Source organism: Acomys russatus, chromosome 2 (assembly GCF_903995435.1).
Source record: "Acomys russatus chromosome 2, mAcoRus1.1, whole genome shotgun sequence".
NCBI classification, from domain to species: Eukaryota; Metazoa; Chordata; class Mammalia; order Rodentia; family Muridae; genus Acomys; species Acomys russatus.
In genome coordinates this window covers 43,579,201-43,602,795 of record NC_067138.1, presented here as the reverse complement: position 1 = coordinate 43,602,795, position 23,595 = coordinate 43,579,201, and the positions used below count along the sequence as shown (strand labels likewise).

At 38.0% G+C, this 23,595-nt stretch overlaps 1 protein-coding gene across 2 annotated transcripts in view; it reads left to right on the top strand.

Annotated features, from left to right (window-relative positions):
- Positions 1-23,595, top strand: part of Nkain3 (sodium/potassium transporting ATPase interacting 3) — a 606,811-nt gene that overhangs the window by 307,716 nt on the left and 275,500 nt on the right. For both annotated transcript variants that reach the window (XM_051160829.1, XM_051160821.1), the window contains exon 2: positions 20,352-20,489. In XM_051160829.1, coding sequence (XP_051016786.1) covers positions 20,352-20,489 — 138 coding nt within the window. The remainder of the gene's footprint in view (positions 1-20,351; positions 20,490-23,595) is intronic.

Below are 23,595 nucleotides of genomic sequence, written 5' to 3'. Positions count from 1 at the left end.
TTTAGAGACTAAATGACTTCTTTGGACAAACATCAAGAAATTAATCTTCTATTCTCAAATTTTGAAGAAATTCTTACCCAGGCTGTGTGTGACTCAGTAGAAGTCCCAGAGTGAGAGACTTCACACCTTAGTTGTTAACAACATGCTTTGTTTTATGCCTGTACACATGACTTCACTGTTCTTAGAAAAATGTTTTAAACCCGTCCATTTATAAAATGGAATAATGTTAAAGCTAACTTAATTCTAAGAATACTGTTCCCCATAATCCGATCTCATAGCTGGAAGCCTCCTGTAAATATTTAAGCCAACGATATAGGTAGCAGAAGATTGGGGAGTAAAAGAATCTCTGATTATGAATAACCCATAAGTTATGGCTAATAAGCTTCAGATTTCCTTTCACAATATTTACTGCCCAACTCTGGCCTGTTGTGACATGCCTCTAATTACATTATGCTTAACTCACATTGCACATCACTAAACTTTTCAGTGGCTTGATAGCAGATAGGGAGGAGAGGGTTTACATGACAAAGTATTGAGGTTAAAAGGAAAGTTCAAAGCTGCCGGTTGTAAGGCGCCATCAAAGTGTAGAACCCACAGGTTGATCATCACCATTTGACTTGCCTTTGGCTTAATCAAAGGATAAGGCCAGTTCAGCTGGAGTCTGGATCTGATGCTATTTACGTTCGCCCATACGAAATGCAAGCACATTAGCTTCAAAATTATAATTTTCCTCGCACTTTCTGTAATTTAGTGGAATCTAGGCTGTTAGCTTGCTTTGGTCAGAATAAATATATAAGCTGATCAACTAACAGTGAACTTGTATAGCTCACTTGTGGTGAACAGCCTGCAATAGCACTTTTATGGAAGTAAACCTTGTATTGTAACTGAGTTGTATGGGTACAATACTGCATATTAGATTAGAACTATATCAAATCATGGTCATACCAATTACTAGTCTTTTTTATCACAAGTATATACATTCTAGGTGTGACAGATAGATATGATTCTATAGAAGATGAGATAAAATAGTTAGATATGGTCTTTGAAGACCTCAGAGACATACAGAATATGGCATTTAAAGGCATTTCTATTATTTTAAAGATTCGTTGACAATGAGACAGGTTAAGTCCTGGCAACACCCAGCCTAACTCACAGAGGATACTGAGCATCAAATAACCTCCTTATGGAGATGGCTTCAAATGTGGCAAACAAGCCACTGTGGAAAATGTCCTTGTTTCTGCCACAGACAGAATTCTGCCTAAAAATGGGCACGTTTGGGGCCAGACAGAGTCGACAGCCAAACTCTGCCAAGACAGGGTAAGCAAGTCCTCAATACTTCCTGCCTCACAAGTATGTCTGTCAGAGATATTGGACCAGAAGGCTGAAGATAATGTTCCAATGTTATAGAGAGTTTTCATTGACTGTTCAGGAAGCTAACCTCTCATTTGGGAAGCTGCTAACCTGCACTTCCTACATACTCAGGTAATTAATTTTAGTCCTTTTTAAGTCTCTGATGGGGTTGAAGACCAGATAGTTTAGTTTTACAATTAAGCTTAGTTGTTTAGGAGCTAATATGTTTTTCAGTCTAGAGCAATATTTTAAGTTGATAATGACAAGATATGATAAATATTGACGTACATTCAAAATTTGAGATGCACCAAAATAGAAAAGATGTTTTTTTCAAGGCTGCCAAATACAAATAGCCAAAACACTATAAATGTAAAATTTACATAATTCCTGATGGTTTCATAGTTCTTCTTGCTGTAGGTAGTTTATTGTATATATGTTTAATAATATATATATATATATATATATGAAAAAAAATGTAAGTTGATCTGACCTGACCTGACCTTCACTTCTAACATACAATTCAACTATAGATTCCTGGATATTTTTTTCTTCCTCAATATTTCTATATTGTCCAAATTTTAATTAGGCTCCAACTTCTTTCACTTGACAGCTACAATAGTGTTGTCTTCCTCAGTTAAGTTTCCCTCCAACTCCCCCCCTCCAATTACAGAACATATTTTCTATAGCATAATGCTGCTATGAAACTTCACTGTCCAAGATTTGCATCCTTTAATATTTTCTCAACACCTGCACTGAAAATCCCAAAGTCTCTCTCCAGATTCCCATAACCAGTAACTTTTAACAGTATATGCTCTTCATGAGTGTTTTACAAAATACAATTTTTGGCCTATTGTATGTTAGGAAATCATTCTGTAAGCTAGTTACATAACAAAATAAATTACAAAAAAATATACCAAGATATGGATGAAATAATAAAACTTTAAAATTGCTTATCTTTTGTATCAGTATATGTGAGGTATGTCTAATAAACCTTTCTTTGAAGCAAAAAAATTCTGTCTATGTCTCTGTGTCTCTGTGTCTGTGTCTATGTCAGTGTCTGTCTGTCTGTCTGTCTTTGTCTCTGTCTCTGTCTCTGTCTCTCTCTCTCTCTGTCTCTCTCTCTCATTTTAGAGACAGGATTTCCCTGTATTTCCCAGATCCTTCTGGAACTTGCTCTGTAGACCATGCTGTACTCAAACTCAAAGACTTGCCTGCCTCTGCATTTGGAGTGCTGAGATTAAAGGCGTGCCAGGCTGTTTTTCACAAAATTAAAAAAGAAAACTATGGTTAATGAATGAAAAAGATGACTAGTGATGATTTTTTAAAAATCAAGTTTTCTTATTTAAAATAATTTAGAAGCTGGATTTAATATCATATGTTTCTACACATACATGTGATTTATATAGAAAGGTATAAAACCATTACATAAATACATACACTCACAAAGACCTTAAAATATTTATTGACTAAACAAAGTTATAAATTTCTTATTATCAAATAGTCTTACATTAAATGCAAAGGACTTTTTAATACATAATTTCTTGTGCTTATATACTTATATTAATACATATTGAATTATCTTGCTTTTATATGTGCATATACTTCATTAATGAATATGTCAATAACTTTCTGACAATTCCAATATTTCCATTATAAGTAATATTTTTATGAGCATCCTTATATGAAATAAGAATGTGTACATGTATGTACTAGTGTCTCTGTGTTGGGGTGGGGGTGTAGGTTTCTAGGACGCTCTGTGTCCTTCTATTTCCCCATTCTCCCATGCTTCTCTCACCTAGAGTCCCAATAGGATGTCCTCCCCTCTGTCCCACTTTCCTGGTAAGTGAAGACTTTCATGAGACATATCCCTTTGGCTAGTATGCAGATATAAGTGACTCTTTCTGCTTCTGAGTTAACTCACTCATTATGATCATTTCTAGCTCGATCCATTTGTCCACAAATTTCGGGAAATCCTCATTTTTAATAGCCGAGTAGTATTCCATAGTGTAAATGTACCACAGTTTCTTTATCCATTTTCTACTGAGGGACACTTAGGCTGTTTCCATGTTCTGGCTATTATGAATAAGGCTGCTATGAACATGGTTGAGCAAATGTTCTTGTTGTGTGCTGGAGTATCTTCTGGGTATATTCCAAGGAGTGGAATAGCTGGGTCTTAAGGAAGCTCTATTCTGAGATAGGGCCAGATAGATTTCCAAAGTGGCTGTACTAGTTTGCATTCCCACCAGCAATGAAGGAGTGTTCCTCTCTCCCAACATCCTCTCCAGCATGTGGTGTCATTTGAATTTTTTATCTTAGCCATTCTGATGGGTATAAGATAGAATCTCAGAATTGTTTTGATTTGCAATTCTCTGATGACTAAGGAGTTTGAGCATTTCTTTAAGTGTTTCTCAGCCATTTGATATTCCTCTGTTGAGAATTCTCTGTTTAGTTCTGAGCCTGATTTCTCAATTGGGTTATTTGGTTTAGTGGTATTTAATTTCTTGAGTTCTTTATATATTTTGGATATTAGTCTTTTGTAAGATGTAGGGTTGGTGAAGATTTTTTCCCAGTCTGTAGGCTGTCACTTTGTTCTGTTGATAGTGTCTCCTGCCTTACAGAAGCTTCTCTGCTTCATGAGGTCCCATTTATTAATTGTTGACCTTAAGGCCTGGGCTGTTGGTGTTCTGTTGAGGAAGTTATCTCCTGTGCCAATGTGTTCCAGGCTTTTCCCCACTTTTTCTTCTAACTGATTTAGTGTCCCTGGATTTATGTTGAGGTCTTTAATCCACTTGGACTTGAGTTTTGAGCATGGTGATAAATATGGCTCTAACTGTATTTTCCAACATGTAGACATCCAGTTGGACCAGCATCATTTGTTGAAGATGCTATCCTTTCTCCATTGAATAGATTTGGCTTTTTGTCAAAATTCAAGTGACCATATATGTGTGGATTAATTTCTGGGTCTTGGTCATGCCAGTACCATGCTGGTTTTTTTTTTATTTTTTTATTTTTTATTAATTTATTCTTGTTACATGTCAATGGTTATCCCATCCCTTGTATCCTCCCATTCTTCCCTCCCTCCCATTTTCCCATTATTCCCCTCCCCTATGACTGCTCCTGTGGGGGATTACCTCCCCCTGTATATGCTCAAATGGATGGTAATATTCCATCCATCTCTATCTTTTAAAGTAGCTTGAAGAGTATGGGTATTAGCTCTTCTTTGAATGTCTGGTAGAATTCTGCACTGAAACCATCTGGCCCTGGGCTTTTTTTTGCTTGGGAAACTATCAATGATTGCTTCTATTTCTATAGGAGAAATAGGACTATTTAATTTATTTATCTGATCTTGATTCAATTTTGGCAAGAGGAATCGATCAAGAAAACTGTCCATTTACTTTAGATTTTCAAAATTTGTGACACATATGCCTTTAATGTAGGATCTTATGTTTCTTTATATTTCTTCAGTGTCTGTTGTTATGCCTTCTTTTTCGTTTCTGATTTTGCTGATTTGGATAGTGTCTCTCTGCCTTTTAGATAGTTTGGGTAATAGTTTGTATATCTTGTTGATTATCTCAAAGAACCAGCTCATGGTTTTGTTGATTCTTTGAATTGTTGTCTTTGTTTCTAATTTATTGATTTCCAGATAATAACTCCTCTTGTGTGTTTCTGCTTTTTTTTCCCGAGGGCTTCCAGATGTGTTGTTAAATTGCTTATGTGGGATGTTTCCAATTTCTTTTTAACGGCACTTAGTGCTATGAATTTTCCTGTTAGCACTGCTTTCAGTGTGTCCCACAAATTTGGGTATGTTGTTCCTTCATTTTCATTGAATTTCAGGAAGTCCTTAATTTCTTTCATTATTTCTTCCCTGATCCAGGTGTCATTAAGTAGAGAGTTGTTTAGTTTCCACGTACGTGTAGGCATTTTGCTATTTCTGTTGTTTTTGAAGTGCAGCCTAAGATCATGGTGATCTGATAGAATACAAGGTATTGTTTCAATCTTCTTGTATCTGTTGAGGCTTGCTTTGTGACCTACTATGTGATCAATTTTAGAGAAGATTCCGTGGGGTGCTGAGAAGAAGGTATAATATTTTTAATTTTGGGGTGAAAAGTTCTGTAAATGTCTGTTAGATCCATTTGATTCATGATGTTGGTTAATGATGTTATTTCTTGGCTTAGTTTCTGTTTCAATCATGTGGCCTTGTCTGTGGGGATCAGGGGGTTCTTCCCTGGAACCTGCAGGTTACCTGGTTTCTGCTGCAGGAGACTGTTCTATACCTTAAGCTCCTGACTGGGTCAGCAGAGGTAGGCTTCTGCCTGATTTTATTTACGCTACTGAGGGTATTCAGCCTGGCTGTGTTGGGGCCTGCTGTTTAATTTTCTGTCCTAACCCCTCAGGGCAGTCCCACCTCTCCCAAGTGGGTGGGAGACGCTGCTGAGCCATGTAGACTGGCCAGGCCAGGTTTTAACTACCCAATTGTGCAGGCATGGACTACTGTGGGGGGTAGATAGGTTCCTACCCGACCTGTTCAGATAGCAAGACTGTGGTGGTTCTGTCTCAGTGAGTTGTGGCCACAGTTCTGACCCCGTCCAGAACCCTCAGGGTTGTCCAGCTTCTCCCAAGAGTGTCAGAGTCCCTGCTAGGCCATGGGGACTGTGCAGGCCGGGCTTTATCTGCCCAATTGTCCAGGTAGGGACAGCTGTGGCCTGCAGGCAGGTTCTTGCCCAGACCAGTCTAGATAGGAGACTAGTCTAGATAGCTCCCCTTTGGAGGTTCAGTCTCACCGAGTTGTGGCTACAATTCAGACGCCCTTCCAGATCCCTCATGGTTGACCAGTTTCTCCCACGAGCATGGAAGACCCTTCCAGGCCATAGGGACTGTCTGGTCCAGGTTCTATCAGCCCAATTTATAAACTTGGTCCACTGAGGCTGGCTGCCTGGCTGCAGCCCGGATGCTGTTGCAGGGCACCATGTTCACCACAACCTGGGCTTCCCAGCGGCCTCCAGGGCTCTCCGTGGACTAGCATGAGGTAGGTGGGGGAGTCAGAGGACAGATTGATGTGTTTTCCAGAGACTTCCCCAGGCCAGGAGCTCCGTGTTCCACAGTCCCACCCATTGCACCTGGGCTTTAGAGGCCGGCTGCAGTCTACAGGTGAGTTCTGTTCCAAAGTCTGGAGAGTGGGTTCAGGTCCTCTGTGGTCTGCACTGTGCGGGACCCCACTCACTTAGTGTTCTCTAGTTCTTGCAGTCTGTTGCTCTCAGTCCGGTTCCTGGGCTTCATACAGTAGATCAGATACAGTGCGTGATAGGTGCCACCATCTTAGAACCTCTTTTCCCCCACTTTTTCACAAGACTCACCCAGTGTTTGACTGTGAGTCTCAGCATCTGCTTCAGACCACTGCTAGGTGGAGCCTCTCAGAGAATCCCATCTGCAGGCATAGCAGAGTATCATTTATAGCATCGGAAATGGGCTCCCTCCCATCAGTGGCTCTCAGGTTGGCCCAGGCATTACCTAAATCTCTACTCTGTCTTGTACATCTACACATCTTGTAGGCAGGGTAAATTTTGTGTCAAAGTTATTGTTGGTGGGTTGGTGTTCTCTCCCTCTACTTGGGATCTTGTCTAGTTAAAGGGTGGTCTCTTCCATCTCCATGACAGCTGTTACTGAGAGTCTTAGCTAGATTCAGCCTCATCCCTGTTGTAGATCTCCAGCTTGTCACAAAGATTCCCCTGCCCATGGTTTCTTTTCTTTCTACCAGCCTTTTGTTCCCCAGCCCTTGCTCTCCCCAAGTCTGATGTCTACCCAGTTCTCTCCATTGCTCCCTCTCCTACCTTGTTCCTTTTCTTCAACCACTTCTGATGTCTATTCTATTTCCTCCTCTGAGTGAAACTAAAACATCCTCCCTTGGGTCCTCCTTGTTACTTAGCTTCTTTGGGTCTGTGGATTGTACTTATACTGTATCTCATAGCTAAAATCTGCTTATAAGTGAGTACATACCATGAGTGTCTTTCTGAGTCTGGGTTACCTCATTCAGAATGACCTTTTCTAGTTCCATGCATTTGCCTGCAAATTTTATGATTTCTTTGTTTTTAATAGCTCAGTAATATTTCATTGTGTAAATGTTTCACAGTTTCTTTTTCCATTCTTTGGTTGAGGGACACCTAGATTGCTTAAGGATTCTGCTTATTACCAATAAAACTGCTATATACATAGTTGAGCAAGTTTCCTTGTTGTATGGTACAGCATCTTTTGAGTATATACCAGGATTGGTATAGCTGGGCCTTGAGGGAGAGCTAGTTCTAATTTTCTGAAAAAGTGCCAGATTGATTTCCAAAGTGGTTATACAAGTTGCACTCCGATCGGCAACTGAGGAATGTTCTTCTTTCCCCACACCCTTGCCAGCATGTGCTTTCTTTTGAGTTTTTTATCTTAGCCATTATGAAGAGTGTAATATGGAATCTCAGGGTTGTTCTGATTTGCATTTCTACCAGATTTTCAAAAAATACCTAATACCAATACTCCCCAAACTATTCCAAAACATAGAAACAGAAAAAACATTGAAAAACTAATTCTATGAGACCACAGCCACATTGATCCCTAAACCACACAAAGACCCAAGAAAGAAAGAGACCAGTCTCCCTTAGGAACGTTGGTGCAAAAATATGCAACAAAATACTCATAAACTGAATCCAAGAACACATTAAAGATATCATCCACCATGACAAAGTAGGATTCATACCAGGCATGCCGAAGTGGTCTGGTATATGAAAATCCATCAATGTAATGCACCATATAAACAAACTGAAAGAAAAAAAATACATGATCATCTCATTAGCTGTCAAAAAGGCATTAGACAAAATCTAACACCTCTTTATGTTAAAATTCTTAGAAAAATCAGGTATACAAGGCACATACCTGAATACAATAAAGGCAAAATACAGCAAGCCTATAGCCAACATAAAATTAAATGGAAAGAAACTGAAAGCAATTCCACTGAAGTCAGGGACTAGACAAGGCTGCCCACTCTCTCCATACCTCTTCAATATAGTATTTGAAGTCATAGATAGAACAATAAGGCAATTAAAGGAGATCAAGATAACACAAATTGGAAAGGAAAAAGTCACAGTATCACTATTCACAGATAACATGATAGTGTACATAAGTGACCCAAAAAATTCAAGGAACTGCTACAGCTGATAAACACCTTCAGCAAAATGGCTGGATGCAAAATTAACTGAAAAAAATTAGTAGCCTTCCTGTATACAAATAAAAAATCAGCTTAGAAAGAAATTAGTGAAACAACACTCTACCCAATAGCCACAAATAATATAAAGTATCTTGGTGTAACTCTAACCAAGCAAATGAAAGACCTGTATGACAATAACTTCAAGTCATGAAGAAAGAAATTAGAGAAGATATCAGAAGATGGAAAGACGTCCCATGTTCATGGATTAGTAGGATTAACATAGTAAAAATGGCCATCTTACCAAAAGCAATATACAGATTCAATGCAATCCCCATCAAAATGCAAACACAATTCTTTAAATACTTTAAATGAACAGCTCTCAACTTCATATGGAAAAGAAAAATCCCTGAATAGCCCAGACAGTTCTATATAGTAAAAGATCTTCTGAAGATAAATCTGTACCTGATCTCAAGCTGTACTATAGAGCAACAGTAATAAAAACTGCATGGTACTAGCATAGAAACAGACAGGTAGATCAATGGAATCAAATCAAAGACCCAAAAATAAACCCACACACCCATGGATATGTGATTTTTGACAAAGGAGAAAAAAACCATACAATGGAAAAGAAAAGAAAAGAAAAGAAAAGAAAGTATCTTCAACAAATGCTCCTAGTCTAAGTGGATGTCTACATGTAGAAAAATGCAAATAGATCCATATTTAAGACCCTGCATAAAACACAAGTCCAAATGGATCAAATACCTCAAAATAAAACCAGATGCACTAAATCTATTAGAAAAGAAAGTGATGATCAGCTTTAAACTCATTGGCACAGGAGGCAACTTCCTGAACAGAAAACCAAGGGTTCAGGCTCCAAGATCAACAATTAATAAATGGACCTCTTGAAACTGAAAAGCTTCTGTAAGGCAAACAGCACTGTCAACAGAACAAAATGGCAGCCTATGGATTGTGAAAAGATCTTTACCAACTCTACATCTGACAATGAGATAATTTTAAAAATATATAAAGCTCTCAAGAAATTAAACACCAACAAACTAAATAACCCAATTAAAAAATAAGGCACGGAATTATTTCTCTATCTTTTCACATTGTATTCATCATTACTATAATTATGTTATGTTTATTATACATACATTTCCACATCCTAAAATCAGGTAGTATCAAGAGATTTTTACAGTGCCAGCTGTTCTAGTTTGCTACTTGTTGCTGTGATAAAATATTCCAACTAAAAGCACTCTAGAGGAAAAAAAAGGGTCTATTTAACTATATACTTTATACTTCCATATCCATGGAAACAATAGTAGAAACTCAAGGCTGGAACCTAAAGCTAGAGACTGAAACAGAAACTGTGGGAAATGGTGCTTACTGGTTTGACTACCATGTCTTGTTCAGCTCTTCTCATACAACAGACCCAACTGCTCAAGGGTGGTACTGTATATGATGGTCTGGCCTTCCCACATCAATAAAAAGAAAATGTCCCCCAGACATACGCACAGACCAATCTGATAGAGGCAATTCCTCTACTGAAGTTTCCTCTTCCCTGATGATTCTAATTTATCTCGGGTTGAAAAAGCTAACAGCAAACCTCTCATTGGGAAGCATGCTACCCTGATCATGAGAATAACTAACACACCCCTGCCATAGTTTCTTGAATTTGATTGGTGTTAGTAGACTGAAAACAAAACTTGCTGCATAAGTGGTGGCAAATGTCCCTGTTGATCACATATCACCAGACAAAGCCCTATTGACCATTTTCATTATTGACATGAAGTGTTTGTCTTAAGACAAAGAATAAGAATTTACTGATAATATTTTCATTCCAAATAGTTTAGTGTGCAGGATAAGGCATATCATGCTCAGTTTGCTCTCTGTGTCCATGTTTTCTGTACCTATGGCTCAACTAATTAAAAATAGAAAATATTTGGAAAAGAAATTATGTCATTGTTACCTAATTAAAGTATTGTAACCAGTGGCTGTGAAGTACTTGAGTGTTATAACTAATTTAGAGGCAATTTACTATCAACTACAGGGTGTGTACAGATTAGCTGCAAACATTATGTAATTCTTCATATGCTGACTAAGAAGCCAGACTTTAGTAGCTACAAGAGTTTTAAAGCAAGCTGCCTAGATACCAAAGGATGATAATATATGCCCTAGCATGTAGAGTAAGAATAAGCTGATCCAGAGGGTCCTAGGAACCTACAAGTAGGACATTATGATAGGCAGATTTGGGCCCAGGGGTCCCGCTCAAACTAAGGCACCAGCCAAGGACAATACAGGCGGTAAACTTTAAACCCCTACCCAGATCTAGCCAATGGTCACAACAGTCTCCACACTTGAGTGGAGAATGGGATATGACTTTCTCACGTATGCTGGTGCCTCACATTTGACCATGTTCCCTGGATGGGGAGACCTGGTGGCACTCAGAGGAAGGCCAGCAGGTTACCGAGAAGAGACTTGATACCCTATGAGCATATACAGGGGGAGGTAATCCCCCTCAGGAACAGTCATAGGGGAGGGGAATAAGGGGAAAAGGGGAGGGAGGGAAGAATGGGTGGACACAAGGGATGGGATAACCATTGAGATGTAACAAGAATAAATTAATAATAAAAAATTTTAAAAAAAGAATAAGCTGATCTTTTGATAGTTTTCTAAATATTTTGTATATTTAAGACCTTATTTAGTCACGTCAATCTCCCTAATACAATGTCATAAATTTTTGATCATGATGCTACTTTAATTTTTTATTTTAGCATTTTTAATTAATTCATTCATATTACAATTACATCTCAATTGTTATCCCATTCCTTGTGTCCTCCCATTCCTCCCTTCCTCCCACTTTTACTCTATTCCCCTCCCCTAGGACTGTGACTGAGGGAGACCTCCTCCCCTGTATATGCTCATAGGGTATCAAGTCTCTTCTTGGTAGCCTGTTATCCTTCCTCTGGGTGCCACCGGGCCTCCCCATCAAGGGGACGTGGTCAAATATGAGGCACCAGATTTCATGTGAAAATCAGTCCCCACTCTCAGGGTATCACTACGTAGCCCTTGCTAGCCTGTAATTCCTACATAGACAGTCTGGCCTCTAATTCACTGAGATACACCTGCTTCTGCCTCCAGATTCTGGGATTAAATAAGTTAGTTATTCTGAAAATAAATCTTATGTTCAGTGAGGGGTGCTCTAGAAAAGGGCCTGATCACTTCAACAAAGACATTGATTACCGCAGTATCTGCATGGACATACCCTTGCCTCAAGGGTTTTCTAGAACTGAGGAAAGGTGAGGCAAAGCTCTAGAATGATCCTGGACATATCTTCACTATGAGACAGTATACTGTCCCCAGAGTGCCCTCCACCAAGAAAGCAAGAATGTCAGGCCCTAAAAATTGCTTATGTACAAATATCTAGAATATAATGATTCACTACCAAATATAAGAAAGAGAAATTAACATAGCAGGGAGAAATAAACATTTAGTTGACATTACAGTGGAGAGGGGCATGACATATCAGGGGAAGGACAAATTGTTCATAAGAGTCTTTATATGGAGAAGATACATATGGCTGAGAATTAAGGAGAGACATCCCTACAAAAACTCAACAAACTATGTCTGTCTTGGAAGATGGAGAAAGAGGTCTGTCTAGGAGATTTAAAAGCTAAGGAAAGGAAAAGCACTGTGAAACCACCAGAAGGAATTCTGCTGCATCAGCACTCTGATTTAGCACATTTAGGCAAATTCTAGCCTCCCGTGAGCTAATTTTGATGAAGAAACTGATGGTTGGTTAATTAGCAGAGATGATGTTTCTAAAAGACAGCTTCCCTCCTTTGAAAGATGAAAAGGGGAATAAAAGTACTTATGGGAATGAATGAGGAAGAGAAAGGGTATTAAACTGTGAAATATTACCACAGTTACTGTTGATTCTACTAACATCTCATTCAGAATTTAACCTTGCTAAACAATTAGTTACATGATTTCAGAGTGGCACAGATGGGGCAGGGAATGAAACTACTCTTAGCCCTATTGTAACTTAGTTGAGTGTTTATTTGTTTATAGAGTTACTCGTTCTATTTTATTAACACCACAGATCAACAAATATTGATAAGTTAAGCATTGAACTATGTCATGTGCACAATACTACTGTTCTCAGTATTTAAGTCATTTCTCTAATCCACTGTCTTAATACCATATTGGGAAGCTGATGAGATAACTGTCCTTCTGCTAGTTCATACCTTGAGTTGGGGCACAACACATAAAAAGAAATTTTCTAAATGATTTTCTGATATACAGATTCCCCATCTAAGCTCTCTGCCATTAGCCTACATAAGTCTGCCTATCTACATCATAAAATCTATTTATCTTTTAACTGGAAAATTTTCCTTAATACAATTATTAGAGTTCTTTATTTCTTTAAAAAATTTAAACAAAGTAAGTATTGTGGTAGGGCATGATGGTGCATACTTTTAATCTCAGCACTTAGGAGGCAGAGGTGGGGGGATTTCTGTGAGTTCAATGCCAGACTGGCCTACATATTGAGTTTCAAGCCAGCTGTAACAACACAGTATGACTCTGTCTCATAAAGGAAATAAAAAATAAAAAACAAAAACAAAATAAACAACAAAGACATTCAACAGATGTGCTTTTGATGAGATACTGTACTGTTTACTTGAAACATAAACTTTGATTATTGAAATGTAAGAATGAGAAAAACTCATTTCATTTCACTGAGATACAGAGGCTCAAAATCCAAGAAGCCTTCCATGCATGCTAGAGACACGTATTTCCCCTACCAGGCCCAGATCAAGAACAATGAAGAAGACTACACATCTTTAAGAAACATTTTTTCCTGCGCATCCTACTTCCTCCCCACTGTATATTGCATGCACACACTGATGGCCATTGGACTATGAGATATGGCTGTAAAACAAACTAGCAACAAGAACTAGAAATATAGCTCAGTGTGTAAAGGTATATTATGGCCATACCAGATACCCTGGGCTTGGTTCCCACATTCCACATGCTGAAAAAAATAATAAAAGTTAAAACTCAACACTAGGGAGTAGTGATCAGTGAAAATGTTATTGATAATTTTATAGATGTGAAAAAAAAATCTCCAAAATCTATCTTATCATATGTGATGGCAATCCAAATAATATGTGCCTTGAGACTGTGGGATGTTTCTTGTTGTACACCAAGTCCATGGCACTCCTAGCTAATACATCCTTTGCTTCAAAATTGTCTACCCACTAACCACCCAAAAATGATTTTCACACTCCATATAGGTGAAGCATTCCTTCACATGTCTCACAAACTCCCTTCCCTGCTGTGATTTTTCAGCGTAGACCTTTCTGAGTTTCCTCACCACCCGACCCCTATTTCTGCTCTCACCTTGACTGAGTTGACTTTATTTACTTACTTTATGAAAGTGGTGACTGACTGCCCTTGCTCCACTGAGACAGAACCACTGCTTCCAAAGTGCTGTTTTAACATGATGATGTGCATGTAAATATTCAGCAATAGACTCTCAAAACATGAAAAGAAACAGTGGTTCGCTGCATTGTGCAATTTCCACTTTGGAAATATACCATTCCCTGTCAGCACCAAGTACCCAGCCAGATGTCAGGAGTTGAGTAAATTCAGACTAAGCAAGAGATTATACCACTGACAGTAACACTTCTAAAACATAGTCATACTTTTGCCCAGGTAAAAGGGAACTTATGTTTTATTTCATTTCATTTAGTGACTGTGAATCATCACTGCTATGTCTTAGCTACTTTTAGAGATTATGACATTCATAGAGAAAAGAAAAAAAAGAAAAGCAAGTTTTTTTTTTATTAATTAAATTGTATATTCACTTTACATACTAATCATAGAACCCCCTTCCTCTTCTCCCAGTCCTATGCACACACTCTCTTCTCCCAATTCTCCCTCATCTTCTCCTCATAAAAGGGATGTTCCACATGGGTACCAACATGCTCTGGCACATTAAGTCACAGCAGGACTAAACATGTACTCTCTCACTGAGGCCAGACAAGGAAGCCCAGCTAGAGAAAAAGGAATCCAAAGGCAGGCAATAGAGTCAGAGATAGCCCCAACTACAACTGATAGGGTACCGACATGAAGGCCAAACTGAACATCTGTTAGGAGGTCTAGGCTCAACACATATTTGCTCCTTGGTTGGTGGTTCAGCCTCTGTGAGCTCTCATGACCCAGGTTAGTTTACTCTGTAGGTCTTCTTGTGGTGTTCTCAATGCCTTTGTCTCCCTCAATCCTTTCCCCAGCTCTTACACAAGACTCCCGAGCTCCACCTAATGATTGGCTGTGGGTCTCTGCATCTGTTTCTATCAGCTGCTAGATAAAACCTTTCAGAAGATAGTTATGCTTGGCTTCTATCTGCAAGCTCTAACGTTAGGGAAAAAAGGGGGGAAGGAAAGATATAAGGGAAGGATATAAGGGAGGATATAGATTTATAGAATAAAAAGTAGATTATTGAATCTACTACCTCAAATAATTTACAATGGCATTCAAATATTTCACATTGGTATTGTAGATTGATGGAAGTTTAAGATTTTTTCGCTTTTACAACTTTTGCTTTATATATTGTATATGGTATGTTAGTGGAAATTTAAATTGTATATTGTATGTTGGTGGAAACATAAAATCATTTTGTTTGGCATTTATTTAATGTATTATACGTGTACAACTTATTTGAAAAGGTGAAAAATAACTGTTATAACTTGTTCAGAATGGTCGGAGATAGAAATTGTTAGTTGGTCACATAAATGTTACTAAATACTAAATTAATTATAGAATAAGCTTTATTTAGTTTTTTGTATATGTTTTTCAAAGGAATAGACAGATGCTAGATAGAATAGATAGATAGATGGTCTTCAAACACTTCAGAGATCCACACTTAGTGGCATTTAATAATAAGGGGCTTTCATGACACAGAGACACATCCATTCCTGGCAGCACCTCCATTCTAATTACGCAGGCATCAAGAAACGATAGTGGCAGAAAGCCACTGGCCTGAGGAACTTTGCTTATCTCTACTGCTGATGACAGAATGACTGTCCACTATGATCAAGCCTGATATTGAGAAATTGATTGCCCAGCCTTGCAGAGATTAGATGGGCCACTCCTTCAGGAATCCTGCTTCAGAGCAGTCTGTGCCTGGCTGAAGGCAGAATGCACCTATGATGGAGAGAAACTTGTGACAATCCAAACGCAGTTTGTTAGATGATTTGGGCCTGCTGGCTGAAGACTGAATGCCCCAACACTGGAGATAAACTGGTGACTGTCCAGACAGTCAGCGCTCTGTCCTGTCAATACTTTTGGAAGTTGCTTGCCTGCACTTCCTTCACATTAGACATATTTTCCTTCTGGGATCTCTGATGGGGTTGAAGACTATATAGCCACAGTATTAATATAAGTTTAGTGTTTAAAAAACTTTAGACATTAGGATAAGAATCAGTAGCATAGGATAGATAGAAGAATAATTTCTTAAAAATTGTTAACTACAAATGGACTGGTCCTTGTAAACATGACTTAATGGATATTTCTTGTAATTATTTTGTTGTATATAGCTTATTTTATTTAATAGATAGGGGAGATGAAGGAGAGATAAACAAACATGTTTTGTGTTTAGATCACAAGTAGGGAATGAGAAAAAGACTTGTGAGAGAGTAGGTGATGTTTATCCCCTTAGAAGTCAAACTACCATATGGGGGAGATTGGTTATTAAGCAGCTGAAAAACATCCTTGAACAAATGCTGAGAGGTGGTATAAATGTGATCCAAAAACAAGAGGCAGGATCTTTGGAGATTTGGGATAGTTTTGGTTGTTCATCACTCCACTGAGAGATGCTTCTAGAGAGAACCGCTCAAGGGGCTCTGGACTCTGGCTGAGGTTCTGGGTTCTGGTTGCTCCAAGTTCCAGCAGAAGAAATCCTGCTGACTATGCCAAGAGAATTGTTCCTCGGGACTGATATCTTTATGGTTTCATTATTGTATTCTTTAATCTTCTTTTCCTATTGTTTAGGTTAGTCAGGATATAAGTGAAGTACTCTTGGTTAATAATTTCATAATAAATTATATTTTTAAAGAAATTTGAGCCTATGGCAAGCATAACAGAGTATCATTAATAGTTTCAGGGTTGGCTCTCTCCTAATGGGTGGGTCTCAAGTTGGACTAGTCATTGATTAGCCATTCCTTCAATCTCTGGTCCATCTTTTTCCATGCACATCTTGTAAGCAGGAGAAATTTTAGGTCAAAGGTGTTGTGGGTCTGTTGGTGTCCCTCTCCCTCCACTGGAAGTCCTGCCAGGCTGCAGGAGGTGTTCACTTCAGGCTCCATATCCCTGCCTCCCCAGGCCCAGGTCTCTGGCTTGGGTTATTTTATTTTATTTTATTTTATTAGCATGCTTTCTATTGTTGCTAGAGTTGCTGATTTTAAACACAATCAAATCTTAATTTCATAGTAAGAACCATTGTCACAGAAGTCCTGCATCTTGTTCTTGATATCATCCTGCCCCTACTTTTGGTTTGTCCACTTCAGTATTCTGAGAAAGGATCTTACTATGTAGCCCAAGCTTCCTTCAAACTTGCAACCCTTCAACTTCAACTCCCTAAAGAAGAGAAATGCAGGTGCATGCTACCACACCAGCTCCTGCCTACCTTTGGTGGCTTTTATTTGTCCTTTTATTTCAACTCATCTCAAGTCCGTGGTTTAAGTTTTCATGAAATAAATGCTAATAGAGATGAAGCATCTTGAATAAAGATAGCCGATTTCTAATAATTACTATTAATTTAGCTACCTTTGTTATGTTTTCTCCCCTCATATGAGAAAAGGCAATAGTAACCATACATTATCTGACAGCAGAGAAACGAGATTTTCTGTTTTAAAAGTTCACTCTAAAGGTTTCTGTGATGCATGACAGCTTTAAAATAGAGTTTCTGTTTCCGAATGAATTGCCTGTGGCTGCTCTTCAGGGTTGCTTTATTCTGAGCCTCTTCGTCCTATTTGAACATAAAAAAAACAGTGCATATTTATATCTCATATTGGCCAATAAATAAAATGATGCTTCCTTCAGGGAGAGGTTCCTGGGAACTAATTAGAATCAGAAGCAGATATAAACAGGAGGTTGAAAATACGTTCCGGCATCTTCCATTGCTCTGTTATTCTGTACTTGGGCCTTTCTGCACATTTGTGCATGTACGAAGTGGTGACAACATGTTTCATAGTTAGAATGCACTGGCAATGATGTCCTTGTAGCTGTGCTGTGATTCTTTTTGAGTATCATTTCCTTCTGTAGAATAAATGCAACTTAGTGGATAGAGGACATTTCTTTATGTATAAAGAAATTACACTTATTCAAGTGTAAACTTGCTTCATAAGTGGAAAACTACCTAGGGTGCCATTTACACGTTAAAGATTCAGTTTCTACTGCTATCAATATAGATAATTGCTGCATAATTTTATTAGATTTATTATTCTATTAAAGTAAAGCTAAAGAAAGACCCTCCCCATTGTGCAATATTAGTGCCCAAACTTGGCAGGTGGGACTTTAAAATTTCTAGTTTTAGAATTTTAGTTTTATGTTGGTAATGACAAGATGTGATGGAGATTGATTTACATTCAGAATTTTCATTTCAGATAGGAAAGACATTTTCTTCAAGGCTGTCAAATACAAATAGCCAAAACACTAAGAATGTAATATTTATATAATTCCTGATTGTGTCATGGTTCTTCTTGCTATAGGTAGTTTATTGCATATATGTATAATAATATATATGTATATGTAAAAAATAAAAATGTTTAATTAATAAAAATATATACAGACTGATTTAATTAAAAAAGAATCTTAGAAGTACCATTTGTGCATGATAATGACATTGCTAGTAGTCACTAGACTCTGTCAAATCCATTGTTCAACCATAAATGGTTTAAGTATGTAGTTTGATTCATTGAAGAATTGTTTTTAATTTTTAATTTTACATATAATGCAAATATAATTTTCTATAATATCTCAAAAATTGTCACAAGGCCATAATTTTATTAAGATATTCAAAAATATGTGATTAATCACAAAGATTCAAAAGACTACCTCATTTCAACAGTTTTATATTAAGCTCACAGGCCTAGAGTAACTAAATAACTAGGAATCATATTGAGAAAGTATTGAGTTGGTGTCACTACTGACAATCAACAGAAGATTTTTAAAAGGCAAGTAGATTTGACACAATGCATTAATTTTCTGCCACCATTATAAAATGCCTAGGAAAATTAAGTAAAAGCAGAAAGCTTTAGTTTGCTCATAGTTTCGAAGGCTCTAGTCCTTGACCTAGTGGTTCTATTGTCTCAGGCCTCTCATGAGCTGAGCACCACTGTGGGGACCATAAGCCAGAGTAAAGCTGCTGACATCAAGGTAGCCAAGAACCATAGAGGTGGGGTAGCTAAGGACAAAAAATATTTGTTGAAGCAATAACCCTTAGTGTCCTACTTGTTCCAGAAAGAACACACCTTTGTAGTGTCTAAATAATCCATTAAGTCACTAAATTAGTTCACTGCTGCATTGAAGGTCTGTCACTTACCACTGGCCCCACCTTTGACACTGGTGCATGTTCAGTACATGAACTTTAGGAGTCTTCTTCCTATCCAAATCACAAGTGCTTAATTTCATTCATACAGGAAGGGAAGGGTGTTGGTTGATTCCAACTGGATACCAGCTGTCTTATTGCAAACCTGAAGTTAGTGTTATTCCAAGTATGCTGTGATAAGCTAGTCATTTGTTGGAAAATAATGATTGACATAGAGCATATTCTATGCCTGGGTTCTTTTCTGTGAAAAAATTATTTAAGAAGTATGTGTATCTATGTCATGAGGTGAGATAGGTTAAAAAGTCTATACTTGATGTCAGAATATTTAAAGTTTTTTCACAAGATTTTCTGAGTATAGCTGCATTGAGCAGTCACTGAGTTAGTCCTAGAGATAAAGTCTGACGGTCTAGCCCAGTGTTCGAGTGCATGGCCATTTCTGCTTTGTCACCAGCACTACATAAAAGGAAGAAAGTAAGAAAGGATGAAAGGAAGGAAGGGAGAGAGGGAGGGAGGGAGGGAGGAAGGGAGGGAGGGAGGGAGGGAGTGGCAAGAGAAGGGAGAAGAGAGGGTGAGAAAGAGACAGAGATAGAGGTAAGGGAAGAAAGGAAGGAAGAAGGAAGGAAGGAAGGAAGGAAGAAAGAAAGAAAGAGAAAGTCGTATCACACTCTCCACTCAACTGTGGAGAATATTCTGACCATTGGCTAGATCTGGGAAGGGGTTTAAAGTTTACCTCCTGTATTGTCCTTGGCTGGTGCCTTAGTTTGAGCGGGACCCCTGGGCCCAAATCTGCCTATCATATTGTTCTACTTGTAGATCATGTCCCCTGGAGGGGGAGACCTGGTGGCACTCAGAGGAAGGACAGCAAGTAGCCAAGAAGAGACTTGATACCCTATGAGAATATATAGGGGGACGTAATCCCCCTCAGGAACAGTCATAGGGGAGGGGAATAATGGGAAAATGGGGGGGGGGAGGAATGGGAGGATACAAGGGATGGGATAAACATTGAGATGTAACAAGAATAAATTAATAAAAAAAAAAAAAAAAAAAAAGAAAGAAAGAAAGAAAGAAAGAAAGAAAGAAAGAAAGGGTAAAGTTTACAACCATGATTGGAATTGAATATGCAGATTTCTGTAATTGGGAGCTAATGATGAAGAGGGTGTAATGAAGCTTGGATTAGCCACTAATGAACTCTCTACTTGGTTGCAGGTTTCAGCCTTGGAGAGGCAGATCTTTGATTTCCTTGGCTTCCAGTGGGCACCCATTCTTGGAAATTTCCTGCATATAATAGTTGTCATATTGGGTTTGTTTGGGACCATTCAGTATAGACCACGTTATATCATGGTGGTAAGTATTATTATCATCTCTCTTCATACATACATTATGAAGCTTCTGTTGCAAAATGAATGAAATAATTTGTGAGTCCCTTCTCATGGCATGATATTGCTTCCCTAATGCTGAAATTCTCAATTGTGCAATAAATGGCAATTTATAGAACAGAACAGAATGCTTCACCCAGAGCAAAGCCATGCCCATACGTCGGAAATGGCAGTCTCATTCATGGTGTAATGAATTTCTAAGTTTCCTAGAAGATTTAAGAGAGGGTTTGGATAGAGTAGAAGGCCTGATGATACCCGTGATTCTATAACGAGATGCAGTGTATATTGTACTTTCATTGTCAACAGTGTATTCAGGTACCATTTAACCTTCAGTGAAGCCACCACTAACCTTAGAAAGCACACCTACTTAGCACAAAGATTTGATTTCCGAACATAGTAACACATCATTTTAATTAATATTATAACTGAATGAACACAATAGTGTTTAGTATATTCTCATTTTCTCCTGCACTGATGCAGGAAATACGCATTACTTGTGAAGATACACATCAAGTACTTGTCCATCTTTCAAGGTGGCCAATCACAGCCATCCTACTTTGTTGTAGGGTACTTCCTGAGAAGCATACTATGGCCTAGATGCAATTGATGACATTCACAGTATTTTGTTGTCTTTTCTTTAAAATAAAACAGAAATATAGGCTACTTTTATAGGAGATTTATTGGAAGTAATGAGCTATAATAATATAAATAATTATAAGAGTTGCAAATTCTAAGATGGCCACCAGGCCTATAAATATAATATATTCCATGAATATTTTTGTAATGTTGTGGCTTTCCCACATTAGAAACAATTACCTAAATATCTCATCTTTCAATTTTATCCAGTCCAATACATTTATAAACAAAATTATCATTTGTTTTCAAAAACATACCAGTAATCTCATTTTAATATCAAGATTAATTGTGTGGTATCTTTCTTCATATCATGGTAGTAAAGGTAACTGATGCACAGACAGGTTTTGTGTTTGACAAGGAGTGAAGAGTACTTGATGTCCCACATTTTGCTATAGGGTTATGCATTTCCTGTTGTACTTTAGAATACCATCCAAGCTATGATATGACTTGCTTGAAAGAGAATTGTTAGATGTAGAATATGGCATAAAATACCTTAGTATCTGCATAATATCAAGACATAAATAAGACTTTAAATACTAGTAATCTCAAGTGACTTTATTCTTCGCTATTGCAATCCTACCAAGGCCTTCAACACCAGAGGGTTACAAAGCCATGGGTGTCTACAAAATGAGGCTAAAGTATCTGTTGGAGACATTGTTGATCTTTGCTAATTTTTATCCTCTAATGTTAATACTGTACTCTATCTTGATTAACACTGATTGGCTGGGGTTTCTATGTCTTTCTCCTATATCTGGGGTTTCCTGTGTGCTCCAGCCTTTATCTTCCCAATGAGTTATTTTCACTTTTCTAAATGCTAACTAAGACCTATTGTATGCTCCTAGGAGGATAAGATCAAGAATCCCCCTAATATCCTGACCAAATTTATATCTCATAATCACTACCACCTCCTCTCCTTTTCCTTTCACTTCCTCTTCCCCTTAACTTCCTGGCTTTCTTCCATCTTTCTCTCTTAACTTCTTCCATTCTTCTATTTTTCATTTATTCAACATGGTTGTCATTTACTTTCAACTAAGTCTCATATTACATTATATGTGGAGCATAAGTAACACAGTCTTGCCCTTCCCTTCCTCTGGTGGTCCAGAATAGAGGTCTCTTTAGCTTTGAGATTCAGGTCTCCTCCTGTTCCCACTAAAATTATTTTGCCTCTTGACTTATAGCGCACCATTTTCCAATTTTTAGTATGAGAATTTATTTCAGATCACTAGTTGTAGGGTCAAAGAACGTGCACACACACACACACACACACACACACACACACACACACACACACAATAAAACAAAACCATAACAACAAATGTATCATAAAACAATGGAAAATTAGCAAACAATTGCAACAGTACAGTAACTTTCCGCAACCATAAAAGGAACCTTTATGAACATTCATCTCATTCTTATGATTCTTTAGGCACTTGTCTTAAATAGGAAACAACTTAATTTCATTTCCTGTGACTTGAGTTAAGCAACTTAGGGGACAGAGAGTTTATTTTAGCTCCCAATTCCATGTTACAATCCATCATTGCTGGAAAATCAAGGTGGTAAGGACCTGAAGTAGTAGCATCCATAATCTAGAATAGAGAACAGTCAATTAAGGCATGCATGCCTGTGCTCAGCCCACTTTCTCTTTTTATATAGTCTGGGGCTCAAACCTAGGGATGGGGCCAGCCACTTTTAGACTGAGTCTTTTCACATCAATATACTTAATTGAGACAGCCCTAACAGACGTACCCACAGGCGAACTAATTTAAACAATCCTTTACTGAAACTTTCTTACCAGTTGATTCTACATTATGCCAAGTTAGAAATTAAAATTTATTGTCATCAGCAATTTGTAGCCATGTGGGAATTTGGATTCCCATGGACAATAATAATCTGTGATTGCCTGAGTACCAAGGCAGGACAACTTAAGGTTTGATATCTGGTGATGGGACTTCAGGAAGCTAGTAAGAGGAATGATATGAATCCACACTGGCTCTCCTGGTTCCTGCTCGGCTCCCTAATCATGTGACTTAGCCATCTAACCAGCCTCTCCTGACCTATCAATTACAGACGCTAAAAACAAATGAAGGGTTTGGCATAGAGGTCTTGGTTTCCCATTAAATTGTTGCTTTCTTTCATGCCTCCCCACTAGGATAAGACTAAATAAAATGGAAAAGATTGAGTGACACAACACATTAAAAGAGGCAATTGTAAGAGTGAAAATATTAAGTATTTGTCTTGTAGATGTTTATCCTTAAAGATTCTGGCAGATAGATCTAATGCTTTCTTTTTACATGGGAGTAAGAAGGGAGGACATAAACAAAAAAGGAAGAAAGAAAGAATAAAGAAAGAAAGAAAGAAAGAAAGAAAGAAAGAAAGAAAGAAAGAAGAAACCAGAAAGAGAAGAAATTCCAGGACTCTGAATGGAACCTTGTGAACTG